The sequence below is a fragment of the Cyprinodon tularosa genome, unplaced genomic scaffold (genome assembly GCF_016077235.1).
Source record: "Cyprinodon tularosa strain WSP-4 unplaced genomic scaffold, ASM1607723v1 ctg321, whole genome shotgun sequence".
NCBI classification, from domain to species: domain Eukaryota; kingdom Metazoa; phylum Chordata; class Actinopteri; order Cyprinodontiformes; family Cyprinodontidae; genus Cyprinodon; species Cyprinodon tularosa.
Window position 1 is genome coordinate 781,479 of NW_024039032.1, and position 18,179 is coordinate 799,657.

The 18,179-nt window shown below is 39.8% G+C and overlaps 1 protein-coding gene across 2 annotated transcripts in view; it reads left to right on the top strand.

Annotated features, from left to right (window-relative positions):
• shroom4 (shroom family member 4) overlaps nt 1-18,179 on the top strand; it is a 98,868-nt gene that overhangs the window by 22,489 nt on the left and 58,200 nt on the right. Inside the window, exon 2 of one of the 2 annotated variants that reach the window (XM_038293148.1) lies at nt 16,818-16,969. The exons of the other annotated variant lie outside the window; for it this stretch is intronic. Within the exon in view, the coding sequence (XP_038149076.1) occupies nt 16,818-16,969 (152 nt within the window). The remainder of the gene's footprint in view (nt 1-16,817; nt 16,970-18,179) is intronic. 2 annotated transcript variants of the gene reach the window in all.

Consider the following 18,179-nt stretch of genomic DNA (forward strand, 5'->3'; position numbering starts at 1 on the left):
TGATGGAAACTGTGCAATCTTTAAGTCAGGCTTTCCTGATGTATTAACGTCCTGCTGCTCACGTGTCTGAGCAGCGGGACGGGAGTGATAGATAAAATAATGAAGCATTACTCCTCTGCCTGAAAGAAAACAAATCTGTGAGACAAAACTTTGCAGTCAAGTGATTAAGCATTTGTTCACATGCTGGTGTTCCTCCATGTGACCGCGCTCATAGGATCTTTCTGTGGTTTCCAGTCTGCCTGTAGAAGTTCAGAAACTGTTTCATTTTTTCCAGTCTGTTCTTCTTTAGCTTATTATGCTTTTCTTCATGTTTTCACCCTTTTCCCCCATTTCCCTCCTCCGTCACCCCGCCATTGAATTCGATCCTACTGTGTCGCTGACCCGAGGTCTTCACTCTCCTACGAGGGCCCGTTGCTGAAACCTCATCCCCAAAGGGGGGGCTTATACATCTTGCTCATCATTGTCTCGTTTGCTCCCTTTGGCGTTTCCATGAAAAGGGGCGTTTAGGGACAGTTGCAACACCGGGGATCAATGAAGCTCAACTTCAGCGTACATGCAGAGCTGACCGCTAGTGCTTTGGTTTGCGAGCGTGGGAGATTTCTTCTTTCTTTTTCTCTTTTTCTTTTTTTTTTTCCATCTCGACGGCTCCCCTCCTCCCGCCCTGATAAAGAGGGCCTTGTGTGAGCGTGGGTGTGAGGAAGGGAGGAGAACCTCACATGGCTCAGACTGGAGGGCAGAGGTTGAGGAAGGGTGTGTGTGTTTTTTTTCTGTAGACTTTTATAAGAAAGAGGAGCTTGTTTTTCCATACATGCAGGACATGAGGAACGTAATGCTATAGGTGTAAGGAAAAAAGCTCTTAGAAATGTTCAGTGCATTTTTTTTTTGTACATGAGTAACTTAAGCTGAGGATCAGGACCTAAGGATGTGTTCCTTAATAAAGTGAAATGAACTGAAGTGAATAAATATCTTACTATGTGGGGATTCCTCCCTATTTTTACTGGAGAGGCTCAGAAAGATATGCTGGTTGCTGGAATCAACCAGTTCGCAGCCTAGAATAATTGAAATAATTGCTAACATATTTGATTACCAAAAGCTAGCTTACAGGGTCCTCAACAGGAGTTTTTCTATAAACATTTTGGGACATATAGGTGGGGGGCTGAATGATGTCATCACATAATCTGCATATTGTAGGTAAATCAACATTGGGACAACAGGAAGTGATTAAAAATACCCCAAATATGTTTAAAACCCAAGGTGGGCTTTATAAAATAATTCCTACTATTCAGTAAGGTTATTTTACCCTGAACTAAAACTATATAAGTCAATAATATGTTATCCAATTCAACTTAAAGACAATTAACAGAAGCACACAGTGGATGAGGTTCTGTTTTAGTGTGACGGCTTCAAAGAAAAAATATACACGAAATATTAGATCTATTAAATAATTATATATTCAATTATTGAATATTAAATTTTAGATCTACTACATTAGGTTTTGGTTTGAAAAAAACAAACACAATTTTTTGGTTAGTGATATTTTTAATATCAAGTCTGAGCAATAAAAGCTGAACTGACTTCTTCAGCTTTTCCTTTGGGTATGAGAGGAATCCATTCAGGTCAAATTATTGTGATAGTATGAGCAGAAATAGACGACAAGGCCCTTTAAATTGATTTAAAGGACCTATGTCACGCTTTTTAAGTCTTCCAAAATCAGAAGTCAGCTGTAGAAAAATATATGATGATATGTTGGCACTGTAGTGCATTCATTTTTTATTTAACATGAGCTGTTTTCTTCCAGCCTAGAAGTAATTAGTTAATCACTGTTTGGTGCAACACGGGGATGGCCGCTCGCTTACCAGGACAGGGAGGGTCTGCTGAATATCTGATTACTCAGACATTAAAAATGAAAACAAATTTGATTTTGCATTAATTAGGCTCTTTGAAAACAACAAACATGGACCGAATTTTACTGTTATATTGCCACTATTAAAAGAAGACCGTTTTATACCAGTCATTATGTCCGTTTCAAAATGAGTTAAAAACCAAGTGGTGCTTGGTTTTTAACTGTGCTACCCACTGCGCTACAGATTTACTCCGAACACAAATGAATAATATCCTTGTCACTAAGGAAGGGTAGAAAGTTTTTTTTTTTTTTTTTTTTTTTGAGAGGTTATTAAAGAGAAATCAGTTATAATCAACAAAGCTTAATGAAAACAATTATAGACTATAATCAGAGCAATATTGGATATTGTTCTTGAAAAAAGCTTCTGTTTGATGCAGTTTCTGTCACGTGGAAAATGGAATACGTTACATTTCTTGAAATGTATCTGTGTTTTCCCCTTCAGTTGTTAAGACAGTTTGTCTATCAAATAAGATAATTTATTTCTTTCATAAAAAAAACAACTCCATTATTTTTATTTCAAGTAAATAATACCTATCTTATTTTAAAGGCAATATACTCACGCTTTTGGCAGACCATCTTATTTAACTGCTCAAGTTAGGAGAAATTACATTTATTCTAGGAAACGTTTACTTATTTTTAGCTCATTTTTTGCAGTGCACCTGTACCTGGTTGCTAAGGTCAGCGAATGGGTTGACTGCAGACGCCCACATGCAGCCCAGATTTTGGTGTCTGCGTTGCTCTCCTGCTGGAGGCTGACCTCAAACACACAGCAGACGGAGGAAACTACAGCCAGATCATGAGAAGAAGAAAACAAACATCAAAGCATGTTTTAAAGTCATAGAAAATTCATATATAAATGTCAAATTATTCTGGCTTAAACATGTATATAAATGTACTCTTTATCAATGTACTCTTTATCCCAAAATTCAGGAAAACGTCAGCTTGTACACCTAAATTCAGCCAATCATAAACCAAGGTCATCTGTCAATCAAATTTTTTCGGTCATAGCATCTTGATTCATATGTCGCAGCTAATATACGCAACGGTTGACATCAGAAATAAGACTCCTTTCTATTCCCACTAAGTTCCATCCCAGTGTTCACGGGGATGGACGTCTGTGTCTTCAGCAGGCGTAGAGCTAACAGAACTGGCAGCGTTGCGAGGCAAGGACTCAAACATGTACGGCTGTAAGCCTACACCAAACCAAGCTTCTGCCGCCCTGGCGTCCTCTTCCACAACAACTTGTTCCCAACTTTCCTCCTCTAAATAAAAAATGTATGACAAGGAGACTTATCCACGACCTCTGACACAAAACTCTCCTCCTCTTGCATGTTTCCTCTGTCCATAGCGTTCCTTGACAGTGTCATTTCTAAGTCACCAATTTAGTGCTACTTGGTCCCAATGGAATTTCCCATTGGGAACCTACTAGCACTAAGTTGATAACTGGTTAGCAAGATGCTTCCGATAAACCGGCCATAACCAAACTTGCTTGCAAACCTTCCGCCACAAAAATCACACCCTCTTTTTTAAACAACCAATCACATTTACTTTATTCACTCGTGTAATGTTTTGCACCACTAGGGAGAATCTGATGAATGCAATAGATTTATGTATTGACAATGAAATTGCCTAATTGGCAAAAAACAACTATAAATACAATATTTCAGATCAAAATAATCTCTACACCAATGTCACCACTGCTTCTGGGTCACTACCAAAACAAAAGTTAAAGAGAAAATAGATAACAATCCAGTTTTTTGTTTTCTGATTTGGGATTTCGAAATGAAACACCAAAAATTTGGCTGTTTTACTTTGTTTTTATTTTGGATTTCCCATTCCGAAACCAAATTCGAATGTCCAACACAACCAGACTGTTAATACTGGTGACATTAACTGTGGCCAGTATCCAAGCTGCCACACTGCTGTGAAAGCTTCAACTTTCCCCATTGAACTTCTAACTTAAAGTTGTTTTATTTACTTATTTCTTATTGGAATTTGGTAAAGCCGATATCAAAATACAAAGTAAACCTGACAATATTCTGGTGAGGTTATTTTTTCTTTTTAGTTATTGACTTCTCCTTTTGTTTAAAAACAAGAAACAGCCCATTGTCACCCTCTGGGGGGCTGATAGGGAAATATTTAAATCTGCTAGTAGCACACAGCTACACAATGTTATGAATCAGAGGATGTTCTCATAAGTTAGGTCCAAGCAGCTTATGAAAACCACGAAGAGAGGAATGCCATACCTTTGTTGCACATTTTCGCCAATAGTTGCTCTTCTTGCCTGTCCTATTATGAACAGCTACTAGTGGGAAGTATTCTAGGGAAAGCTTGTTGTAGTATTCTTTTCTGTCACTCTGGAAATGTTCCTTTTATCTAAAAAATACTCTCTTACAAACAATTTGAAAGTGTTCTCGACTTTGCAAAATAAAGGTCTGGAATAAAGTTACAGCACCAAGTTGATGAGCAGACATCCAGTTTCATGTTAAGAGCCTTAAACAGACTTCATCAGGAAGAGACTTTATTTCAGAAATATTTCAGCTCCTAATCATTATTAGGACTTGTTATATCCAACCAGCCTAGGTTGGCTGGATAGTTTGGAAACTGTGAATCTTAGGTTTCAGCTTCCATTTGGTTATTTGATATCATTGAACATGTGCTATTAAGGAATCCAACTTCCTGCCATTAACTACCCTGAACCTAAAGTGGAAATACAGGTTAAATTCAGTTGTCAAACCGGAAAATGTAGGAAAAATACCTTCAGATCTTTTTAAAGAAGTCTTCTCACGTTTCCTACCCATTTTTTTTTCTCCTGGAGACACACTCGTTATTCATGGGAGCCCAACAGTGGCGGTGTAGACAATAGCAGGAGCACGAGGTTGGTGTGGTCTTTGTCCCCCAGTGGCAGCCAACATCCCCAGGGCTTTTCGGTCTGGCGCTTTGATCGAAGGTCCAACACACCAAGCTAAGTGCCATACGCGTAGTACTCAAAAAGGCTCTCAACAGCGTGCTTGTGAACACAGAAGCACTGCTGCTCTTTAACTGCACCTGAGTTCAGAGTGCATAGAAACCCCATCATTCTGGTCCAGCCGCCATGTACTGCAATATTTGGTACATTTTGCCGCCTCTCTTATTCTGATGCCCCTAATTAAATCAGAAGTCTCATAATTAGAGAGTTGATGTTAATAGAAATATAGCTGGTTTTTTTTAATAGTGTCCTGTCTGGCCATGTGGCAATAAGAATAATTGTCTTGATGCCAAAAAGAGCTCAACAGATTTTGCTTTCACAAGTGGAGGAGTACGGCTATCGCCATAGTGTTCCGCTTGATTTATGCATAGAAATAGCTTTATTATAATTCATGTGGGGAGAATTACAAATTATATTGACACTGCAATGTAAGTAGAACATGAAAGGAAAAGCAGGGAAAAGGAGAAAATATGAAAGAAAGAGGAGATAAAATGAAGATACGATAAAACTTTTCACTCTGCTTCATCACCTTCAAAGAGATGTAAAAAGAACAGCACAAGGGATATAGGATAAGAGATACAATAAAGTAACACCTTGATACTATCGCTGAAGTATAAGTAGTATTATTTAATCTGACATGTATACTGTGGTAACTGAAGATAAGATTATGGGCCTTAAGGGTTTGCTTGATTGATTGATTGCTTTATTCAATAGACTCATGGTCCATAAAGAGATCATACACAAGACAAAAAGTTAATAAACCACAACATGACACAAATATAATACATTATAAATGAAATAGAGAATATCAATGTGCAAATTGCATTAGCAGAGGTGCGGGAGAAGGTTTAAGCCAGGATTGGGTAATAAATCACTGAGTGGTACACCAAGCAAATGAGAAACCCCAGACAAAGTCTTGCTTTACAAAGCAAACTTGTAAAAAACCTGAACAAACAAATCTGGTCCAATAGATGCACCAATATCTTTTCAGATTTCAAATGTACACTGCTCAAAAAAAAATAAAGGAACACTTTGGGTCAAAAATGGTTCAAAAATCATGCTGTTTATTTATACTGGTTTGGACTGGGTGATGTGTCAGGAACAAAACGATACCACATCATTTGATGGAAATGAAAATGATCAACCTACAGAGGGCTGAATTCAAAGACACCCCAAAAATTACAGTGAAAAAATTGTGTGGCAGGATAGCCCATTTTGCTGAAATTTCATAGCAGCAACTCAAAATGGTATTCAGTAATTTGTATGGCCCCCCACATGCGTGTATGCATCCCTGACAATGTCGGGGCATGCTTTTAATGAGACGATGGATGGCGTCCTGGGGGTATCTCCTCTCAGATCTGGACCAGGGCATCACTGAGCTCCTGGACAGTCTGAGGTGCAACCTGGTGGAGTCAGAGGGATCGAAACATAATGTCCCAGAGCTGTTCTATTGGATTTAGATCAGGTGAGCGTGGGGGCCAATCAATGATATCAACTCCTTCATCCTCCAGGAACTGCCTGTATACTCTCACCACATGAGGCCGGGCATTGTCGTGCACTAGGAGGAACCCAGGACCCACTGCACCAGCATAGGGTCTGACAATGGGTGCAAGGATTTCATCCCGATACCTAATGGCAGTCAGGTTGCTGTTGTCTAGTCTGTATAGGTCTGTGCATCCCTCCATGGATATGCCTCCCCAGACCATCACTGACCCACCACCAAACCGGTCATGCTGAACGATGTTACAGGCAGCATAACGTTCTCCACGGCTTCTCCAGACCCTTTCACGTCTGTCACATGTCCTCAGAGTGAACCTGCTCTCATCTGTGAAAAGCACAGGGCGCCAGTGGCGGACTTGCCAATTCCGGTGTTCTGTGGCAAATGCCAATCGAGCTCCACGGTGCTGGGCAGTGAGCACAGGGCCCACTAGAGGATGTCGGGCCCTCAGGCCACCCTCATGAAGTCTGTTTCTGATTGTTTGGTCAGAGACATTCACAGCAGTGGCCTGCTGGAGGTCATTTTGTAGGGCTCTGACAGTGCTCCTCCTGCTCTTCCTTGCACAAAGGAGCAGATACCGGTCCTGCTGATGGGTTGTAGACCTTCTAGGGCCCTTTCCAGCTCTCCTGGAGTAACTTCCTGTCTCCTGGAATCTCCTCCATGCTCTTGAGATTGTGCTGGGAGACAGAGCAAACCTTCTGGCAATGGCACGTATTGATGTGCCATCCTGGAGGAGTTGGACTCCCTGTGCAACCTCTGCAGGGTCCAGGTAGCGCCTCATGTTAACAGTAGTAACAGTGACCCTAGCCAAATGCAAAACTGGTGAAAAAGGGTCAGAAAAGATGAGGAGGGGAAAAAATATCAGTGGCCTCCACCAAAACCATTTCTGTTTTGATGGTCGTCTCGTTGTTGTCCCTCTAGTTCACCTGTTGTTAATTTGATTAACACCAAGCTGAAAATGATTAAAAACCCCCTCTGCTACTTACCTGACCAAATCAATATCCCACAAGTTTAATTAACTTGATGCTATAATCTAATTATAAAGTACTCCTTAAATTTTTTTGAGCAGTTCAGAATATTTGGCAGACATTGGCTGCTAACCTGTCTGCCATCGCTCTTATCCTGACATCAAATATCTTCGGTTATGTTTAGCGGGTTGGGATTATTGTTCTCAGTGGGACGTCAGGTTCCCACAGTGTGACTGTGTTAACAGATAGTGCTCCTAAAACAAAAGAAATACAAGCACAAACGCCTGCATGTGTTCTTAAAGCATAAAGAGACGGTTTATCTAGTATCACCAGACCAAGGTGACAGCTGGATGACCACCAGCATGGAGATAAATGTTATTTTTATGTATTTATCCAACTTCTTACATCGCCGTGCCCATAAATTACCACTGTACCGAAACACACACCAGGCTAACTCCTTCAATCTAAATATAACAGGGTGTGTCTGATCTGTGTGTGTTTGGGCTCACAGAGAGGGCATTCTTCTCATTTCCCCTGTGCCTGCGCTGACCTCACCCTGTCTGGACATCCCACGGCTGCATGGCACACACTCACCCACAGCTAACGCAGGGCATTGGCTTCTGTTATACGTTCTAAGAAGAAAACCTTCTTTCACCAGAAGTTAACGTAAAAAAGGAGGTAGGCTGGTGCAAACTGTCTAATCATGCGTATACAGTGGGTGTTTTTGTGACTGTTGTGCTTTGTGACCTTTTTTTTTGGGAGGTAATTAATGATGAGCATAAAACAAATGCTGTTGAGTTTTTTTATGTGGCTCTTTGGCTAAAGCTAAAACTTTAACCTAGCAATGCAGAGGCTAAATTGCTGTCTCGGTATATATGTTTCAAGATATGTTGGAAGAGGTGGTAATTTCAATCTTATAAAGTGTACCTATTTGAATTGAAGCTAAATGCTATGAGCAGTAATATCACAATAGTTGTTGCTAGCTAGTGTAGCTGGTTTTCAGAAAGAGCACTGAGGATAGAAAAATTTAAGGTGACTTTTCATCTGTTCCTGAAACATTGAGTGCCACCTGTCATTTCCAGAAAAGGCAGTTTGTGTCTGTTGGTGCTCCTGTGATGATTTTATTCTGCATCAGTTTCGAGATGTGCTGCAATTAATTCACTTAAGCAGAGAATATATATATATATATATATATATATATATATATATATATATATATATATATATATATATATATATATATATATATATGTTGTTTATTGACCTCTTTGTTACTACTCATCAATATCTGCAGTTTACAGTCATTTGACTGCTAGCTGAGCGTGTGGCAATAGTAGACATTCACTTGTATTTAGTCCTTGACCCTACAGCAATCCCTCACACCGAGCATGCAAATAATGACAGTGGAGAGAAAAAACTGCCTTTTAACAGGAATAAACCTCCAACAGATCCAGGCTCTGAGTTAACGGCCTTCTGCTGTGGCGGACTGGGGGTTTAAGGAGAAAAAAACGGACAAAGAAAAGGAGCATGGGAGCACTGATCTAAAAATATTTTATATGTTAGAAAAGGTAAATGGTAAGCTAGCTCCACAGGTGGCTCTGTCTGGGAAAGAAACGGCTGAGCAGATGAGCTAGTTTTCACGTCAAAGGGATGAAAGAAAGCAAATACAATAAGCCGCAGTAAAAGCTGAGCCCATAGCTATGTGTAAGAAAGAAACAGGACAAAGCACTGAAAAAGTGCCCCAACTTGGCAGCGGCCCTGCTAATATTTCCCTCCAGGATGATGTCACAGGCAAATGGAACAGACTAGAAGAAGCTCCTTAGCCTGGCCAGTGATACTGAGTTACATGAAGCATAATTCAGTCTGGTAAACCGCAAATCACAGCCCGGGAGGCGGGACTTTACTATTGGGACTGTCGACGCCAGAATTACTCATAAAGCAATGGCATGTTTCTGCTGGCATGACAACAAGCTGAAAACCACAACATGGCAATACTAAAATGAAAATTAACCACGTAATAAAGGTCACACCTTGTATCCACTAATTTTCAGGCAAAATTGGCAGAAATCACCCACTGAAGACTTGCTTTGACGTGTTTCATCATAGGACATATACCAAAAAGTCAACCTGTCGACTAGTTGATTTAATAAGACTCAAAAGTTGCTCCCTCCTCGATAGCTGTGCACACTGCTGCATGACAGTGCGCGTATTGCGTGTAAAACTGGTCTCTTTTTAGTTCATTTTTTCAGTTTAGTAGAGAACACACCAGTTGGCAATAAAACCTGATATGACCAAGAACTTGGAAAAATCACAACTCCTTAATGCCCCATTTCATGGACTACAACATTACAAAAACAGAGTGTTGCTTGGAGTTTTTGCATCACATCCGTAGTTATCCAGTTCTAACCCTGTGGTTCAGCCTCATCAGGTTAGAACAGTGGTTCCTGATCCTGGTTCCCAGGGACCCTGTCCTGCATGTTTTATATACGTCTCTGTTGCAGGACACCTGATTCAAACGAGGGCTCCTTCCTTGCAATTGAGTGCTCCAGAAGCCTGTTAATTATGAAGGTAGATTTATTTCTTTATCATTCAATCAAAAAAAAAAAAGGTTGCTTCAATAAAAAAATATATTTTCAATAAAAAAAACCTTCACTTCAATGAACAAAAAAACTTTTCTATCAAGGAAAAAAGTATTTGAATGCAAAAGTATATTTGAGACTCAAAAAAATACATTTGAACACTGCTTTTCTTTGATTGAAAATGTTTTATTTGATAAAAGTCCAGTCTTGTTTTAGCTACTTTTTTAATTGAAGTAACATTGTTTTTTGATTGGACCATATAATGGGTAGGACGTGTGTGTCTTTATTATTCAACCAAAAAAGAAGTTGCTTCAAACAAACAATAGAATCAATAAAAAAGCAATTTCAATGAAAAGATAAATGTTTTCAATCATAGAAAATAGTTTTTGAATGCAAATAAAATATTTGAGACTCCAAAAAAACACTTTTTTTATTATTGAAAATTTTCTCTTTTGTTGAAGGGATCTCTTTTTTGTTTGGGCCATACATGGTTAGGACATTTGTGTCTTAATCATTCAATTCCCAAAACGTTGTTTAAATAAAAAAAAAAATAAAAAAAAACAAGTGAAAAAAAAAATTAGAAGTTCAAATTGTTTTGATTGAATAATGTTGACACAAATGTTCTGCAGTGGGCAGTTTATCATTTATTTTTGCATTCAAATACTTTTTTCATTTTTTGTGAAGGTTTGGTTGAAGAAATATTTTTTGATTGAAGCAACCTTTTATTTTGTTTGAATGATAAAGAAACAAATCTACCTTCATAGTTAATCATCCATTCTTTTCTGGTGGGATGCAACAACAAAACACTAAAAACATACTAGAATGACTTCCCTGAGGAACAGGGTTTGGAACCACTTTTCTAACCTGATGAGGCTCACCCTGTTAGTCCCGCCTTTGGAATCAAGCTCTACTAGCTCCTTACCAGACTGATCGTGTATTAGTTTTATCACTATGGTTGACCAGGCTAGAAAAAAACACAGAGAACATAAAGTCAGGGGTTGAACTAAAATATATGATGGAATCAGGGAATAAAGATAGAATAAAGCAGAGTGATGTTAAGTGGTCCCCATGTCCAGCATTCTAACCCTATAGCAGCCTAACTATAGGGATACTCTGGATAACCTGAGCAACTTTAACTATATGTTTTGTCAAAGAGAAAAGATTTAAAGGAGAATTCCGGTTTTTAACACTTTTAGCCCATTTTCTGTAGTGTCCAGGATGAAATCGAATGATCGACACCAAAATTTTGACAATTGGTCCTGTCTCTGCTTTTTGGCTCATGCAGAATCCCCCCCTGGCTGCTTCAGAATGGCTTCCATAGTGCATGTCCGATAATGTCCTTAAAACAACCTTAAACGTTCTTTTTTAAAAATATGTTCCAAAAAAAGTTTCGTAAAGAAAAAACGTTCCTGTAGTGTTTTATTTAGCATTTTGTAAATCCCATTGAGTTCTGTTGGAATAGTCAATATCCCTCCGCCACCGGAAACGGAAATGGGGCCTGTTTACGATTAGTTGTAGTCTTTTCGCAAGGCCCAAGTGTTTCTGCTTCACTCTGTGTACTCCGATGTCGAGGTGCTAACGTCTCTGTTAAACACTTTAAAAAACTCTGAAAATGGAATACGAAAGGTGGATTCTTGAGGAGGACATATTGGACTTTGAGTTTGACGGTAGAGGATACCGTCGCCAACTAGTGGTCTGGAGTGTGCAACGCTTCAGATTCGAACCGGAAGCGGAAGTTTATAAGCGGTTGTGATGTATCGGAAAAAATAGTTCTGGGATTTACAAAATGCTAAATAAAACAAGACAGGAACGGTTTTTCTTCACGAAACTTTTTTTGGAACGTCATTGAACAGCGCTGACGACCCGGTGAGTAGCATATTTTAAAAAAAGAACGTTTAAGGTTGTTTTAAGGACATTATCAGACATGCACTATGGAAGCCATTCTGAAGCAGCCAGGGGGGGATTCTGCATGAGCCAAAAAGCAGAGACAGGACCAATTGTCAAAATTTTGGTGTCGATCATTCGATTTCATCCTGGACACTACAGAAAATGGGCTAAAAGTGTTAAAAACTGGAATTATCCTTTAAGCATGACTGAGCATTTCCAACGTCTTTTTGACAACATTCTTAAAAGGAAAAGGTCAATCAAAGAAAACCAGTGCGGCCAAGTAAGCAGACTCAGTTCTGGATGTTGTAGAAATGATGCAAGAAAAGGAGTTTCCGGCTCATGTCATCAGCCGGAGTTAATGCATCCTTTCACCTTTTCTTTGCCTTTCTTTATTTCTTAAAATCTGAGTTCCCTACATTAGATCCATATTATTACATGTGCCACCCACATGACCAGAAGCTCAATGTGTTACATCTCAGTAGAGTTTTCCTGGGTGAACCAAAGGGCAAACCAGCCAAAGAAAAACAATGACAGCTTATTTGTGGGAATCTGCTGGACCCCACACCGAGTTAGAGGAAATTGTCGAATGCTTTTCTTTAAATGCCGTGTTTTGCTGTGATCCAAGAAGATTTAACGGCGGCTGCTGGACTTCATTTCATCCACCAGAAGCAACTGTAAACCTCTCTCTGTGGAAAGCCGGTCCTTTGTTTCTTGTTTGGAGGTGTTTGTTATCCAGCTGCAGCAGCTCACAACTTCCATCCCCTCCTGTGTCCAGAAAGCAGCTTTTGGTTAATGACTCCATCAGCTGCACATAGAAACATACGCACAACCGTCGACTCTATTATTACTGCTCCCTAATTATGCCCCATATGTCTGCATGGTGGGGTTGAGTGTATAAAATCCACAGGTGTGTGTGTGTCAGGACAAATTACAGCTCGTTTCCCTGAGGTAGTCTCCTCCCTTCCTCTTCTCTGCTGCTTCCTCGATCCTCTGCCTCCCTCTGAATCATCTGTTATCCTTGTTACCTTTCCTCGTCTCCTTCTGCCTCCATCTCCCTTTGAACCCTGGATTTTTTGATGTGGGAAAATGCTGAATAATCTTTCCGCCGCTAGTTTTAGCAGAACTGACCCATCTGCGTTATAATCTGCCACCAGCACAGTTTATTTCATTGGTTCTACCGTTATTGCTTTTCGGCATAATGGAAGGTCATTTTAAGGCTGTCTTTCTTTGGGAATAGCGTGTTTGTGTGTGTGAACAGTGTTCCAGTGTTAAACACTGATCTGCTGCAGCCTTTTTCAGCCTTTGGTTTGTTTTTAGAGCGAAAAGCTCATTAGAAACAAGTGAAAATAAACACTGTCGATTGCCTTTGGCTCAGCCTGGTGGCCTTATGTGTGTCCAAGGTTTTGTTTTGTCAACTGGAAGATGTCTGAATACAGTCAAGTAGTGCATTTTTCTTTTGAGTTGCTTGTCACTATCAGATATTTCCCTTTTTTTTTTTTTTTTTCCTCAAAAAAACAAAATCCTGCTCTTGAACTGGGGTTTGCAGAATGGAACTGATGCATGAATAAAAAAGGCTGCACAGGTTTTCATAGGCATGATAGGAATGCAATGATACTCGTGTCAAGTCTTCGTACTTGTACTTCTAAAAACGACCTGATACTCTGAACCAATGCCACTTCTATATTTGACAAAGATCACAGTTTAAAAACATTTAAATTTACTGTAGCTGTAGCTCTCGACGCCATTCCTGTTGGGGAAGAAAAAAAACTCCACTAAGCTGTACTAGATCCAAGGTAAAAGTCTAAATATATCTTAACACTTTAAAAAAATAACACCAAAACTTTTCAGTTTGACAAAGCTTTTTTTTTTTTCAGCGTTTGTACTGGTACTCTTACTAAAATTGTCAGTACTTGCAATCTTACTCGATTAGGAGTAATCTGGAATGGGCTAATCTCTACCTGCTAACACAGATTATATATTAGAACATCTTTGTTAAAATACCAGATTTTTGGGATGTCCAAAAATAACAATCTTAAACACTTTTCCACATTTAATTTGACATTTTATTTTGAAATTTAGTAGCAAAACAAATTTGTTACTGGGTGCCAAAAAGAAATGGAAACACTGCTGAAGGGCTTCTGGATTCAGTGTTAGCTTTATGCCTTCTTAGTTTGAACCTTACATAAAACTTTACGCATCTCGATTTATTCTTTAGTTAATGCCATCGTTTCTGTAGGTCTCATTGTACAAAAATAGATCCTCCTAATCTTTAGTCCGTTAGGAAAAGGTCAAAAGTTTCATTTTATAAGTTGTATACAACAAAGAAATTAGCATTAATAATCTGATTAAACATGTGAAAACGGTGGCTTTAGAAAAACTGAAGATGTCTCCAAAATCTTTAAAAGAAGCAAAAGCAACACAGAATAAGGAGACATTCATTTGTGTTAGAAAGTAGGGGAAAAATACCAAATCCCTGGTCAAAAAAAAAGAAAAAAAGTACTTAGATATGATAGATACACTACTGTTTATGCTCTAAAAACATTCTAAATGACTTCGTTTCGAGTAAATTATGGACGCTACCCACTCAGGACACTTGGAATACATTGGACGAGCAGTATGGAGGAACATTGACACGTTTTTTGTGGACTTTTATGGACCTTTCTGTCTCGGGCGCCATAGACCTCCATTATTTGAATGTCAGCAGACAGCAAGAAACCTCCCAGATCTCCAGATGCATTTGAGATATCAAAAAAGTACTCCAGAGTGTTGTTCAGCATGGGGGTGAGTAGAAAATGAAGGCTAATCATGTTTTGGGTGTACTATTCCTTTAAGAGTCAAGTTCTAGAAGTCATTTTTGGCACAAAAGACACATTATTAGAAGAACAACGTGATAACAGTGAAACACTGAAGTGGCAGCATTATGCTCTGGGTCAATGATTAAATCTGTTTTTCCCCTTACAATCTTATCCCTCTGTTCAGTGACTTTCACTTCCTGTGTGGCTTTACTGTTTTGTGCACCGTGTCAAGGCCGATTTATACTTCAAAACTAGGTGTCGTGGTCAACTCAGAGACGTCCCCGCCCCTTCCGCAGACACTCCGTTGTCGGACAAACTAGCCCCCACTTCCTCTTCCCCTGGGACGTATCTCGACCCACAGCTAGTTTGTATTGTTCCTCTTGCATTGTGGCGTGGAATAACATAGCGCAGACCACGCTTCAATATGGAGCATAAATCAAAAATGTCTGCATCGTACCTGCGACCTGCGGGAGTATAACCAGCCATTCACTGTCCCATCACTGTGGGACAGAGCATGTGAGCAGAGCGGAAGAAATATGGTGAAGCGCAGAGCACTTTTCAATTTATTTGCCAGAGTGAGGATTTCGCTCCACTCCAGTTCGCTCCAATGCGCACATGGCGTCAACTTTATTCTAATTCAGGTTTCACTTAAAACCTAGGCCAATACCTATGCTGTAGACTGTGCCTATTATCTGTTATAGTCTATGTTTCAACTTTACCAAGGATTCGCCAAGACGAGGATTTCATATTGTGTGATAAAAAGAGGGATACAATATAAACTAACTATACTTAACAACACAGAGTGAGTTTACATAAAGCGATCGTTGTGGTAAGAGCCAGATTTTGAAAACGGATCGCATACATGCATTATACGCTATTATTTGATTTGCAATGGGATGTGAAGTGACCTTTTTAATGTAGTCTAGCAAAATAAATTACTAATTAAATAGAAAACGTGGGGCAACATCAATGGAGCGGGGTGTTACGTAATTTAACAGCCAGTTAAATAAGACAATACACATGTATCAGTCACATCATTAAATCAAACGCCGTGTGTCCCAGGGCCCTGGCATAATTACATGATGGAAAAAATGTCAGAAAATACCTTCTTCTGAAAATTTGAGCGACCGTGGAACGATTTCGCTGGAACTGAGCGGGGAGTGGGAATTGCACGGCACTCCGCTCCGTTCACACGCTCCGCTGTGGGATAAAGGTGAGCAGAGAGCAGCGGTCATCCATTTTATGTTGTTTAGTGCGAAACGATACATGTATGCAGCATCGATTCCAGCTACATTGAAATGTTTTTCCTATCAAAACAGAGCGCTAAAGTTAGACTTTATTGATCTTTATAACATGAAAACATCTTTAACAGGAACAAGAAGTTAGTTTATTGTAACTGTAGCTGTATTTTTTGACAAAATATCTGTTGTTATGGAGGAATAGATGCTGCAGCATCCAGAATATGTAGCGTTGATGTTAGCTTTTTTTTTCCCTTCACTTTAAGGCCGATTAGAGCCTATAAAAGGCGATTTTAATATATGTTCCTTTTTTATTTGGATACAGATCAATATCAGGGACAGATCCTTCAGTTTCTTAATGTTTACTAAAGCAATGTATACATTTTTTCCTAGCAGTTTGTATATTCAGTTTATTAATTTGACATATATGTTGGTTTATTGTTTTTCTGTTGAATCTCTTTCCTAGATTTTGTGGAAGGTTGACGGCGTTCAGGAAACATGGCGGTTAACTGATCCATCGGCGCTTCTGTCTGTCTGGATTTCATTCATCAACTCTTCTACTTGTGTGATTTACGGCTACCTTCAGCCTCACACTATGTCACACACCCATCGCTTTTTTACTTGAAACCACACAGAAACATCCCAGCAATGCGTAACAAGTCGGTCCTCACCACCGAGCCAAACACGCACTGGGCTCGTTACAGGGGGAATGTTTGTGGGATGTTTTGATTTGGGCTGTTTTGGAGATGCTCTCCAGGGGCAGGGTTTCCATGGGGACGGAGACAGCTTAACTAAAAATGTCTCCAAAAACAGGTTTTAAAGGAGTCGTTGTCCTGGCAGCGCTATGGGATCCTCAAGAGGCTTTTTATTTTTATTTTAACGATGAGTTTCTCCTTTTTTTTTCCTTCCATGTGAATGTACCCTTGTTAGCCTTGCAGCTAACCTTCCCTCATCTCAACCAAATCCCATCTTTGTCTTTAGATCGAGGACGGAGGAAAGGCTGCCCACTGCAAGAGGCTTAAAGTCGGAGACGAACTCATCAACATTAATGGGTCCGCCCTTTACGGCAGCCGACAGGAAGCTCTCATCCTCATCAAGGGCTCCTACAGGATACTGAAGCTCACAGTGAGGAGGTAAACACGCGCAGAAAGCGCCACACAGAGACGCACACAGGTACAGGACGTCGCTGTACCTGCAGGGATGAGCTTTAGTTGAGCAAACTCACAGAAACAGATGTTTTATTGTCGCTCTGCTTCTTCTTCTGCTGTGCTGTTGACTCACAGCGATGGGAAAGGAAGGAGGATGTTAGAAGGACATGATTGTTGTTTTCCTGTTGTGAGGATTCTGTTCACCTGCCGCCTTTAAAATGAAATCTCTGCATTTATAACACCTGATTTGTTACTGACTAAAAACATGAGCTGTGAAGACTTTGGAAAAAGCTTTAAACTACTAAAGGTGAGAAAGCTTCACTTTGTTCTTATGTAAAAGAACTTTAATTAATGTTGAAACTGTAGGGGCTGTAGTTTCTCCTTCTGTCCTACAGGTAGGGACATTGGTCATCTCTCAAGTACTAGTTACAAAAAACAGTGTTTAATGAGTGTTCCTGACCTCAGCTATCTTTTTGTCCAACATCAGAGTCTGACCTCATTAATATGATTCTGGAACAAAGTTTGATCATCTGTAAATCTATTCTGATGTTGCTGCAATGGATGGAATCAGCGACAGGATCATACCTTTATGCTACCTTTACAACGCACGTAGCAGGAGGAGCAAAAACGCGCGTGTTGCTTCATTTTTGATGCTTGTATTAGTTTAGTTCTGATGCATGGCTGTAGCCTCTTTGCTGCTCCATCTGCTCAGTCGAAAATTGGGTCTGATGCGCGTTGGGCGGAGCTACCCTATCCTTTTTTTGCACGTAACAATGGCATCTATATTTGCTTTGATCCGTGGGTAAAAAGTAGTTTTCATATGTTTTTAAGTGAGAAAGTCCCCCTGAAAACTTCATCTGTGCAGTCAGTTCATCCAGATTACTATCCTGCCTTCATATATTATTTCTGTCAGAGCCGCTCAGACCCCCGTACACCGGCGGTGCGCTGTCACTAGGAATCCCATTAAACAGCAGCCTCTGGCCCGCTGTAGGAAATCTGCTTGGGGCCCTGTCCCTTCTTATGACATAAACATATGGCAACTCCACTCGAACAAACTGTATTGAACCCTTTTCTTAGGAAACTCTATTGGAGTTTCATCATATTGTTACCTGTATTTGCTATTATTTTATATTTAATTGGTGATCTAAAGCAGCCAGAAGTAGAAAACAATAATTCTAAGTCTTGAAAGAAAGTA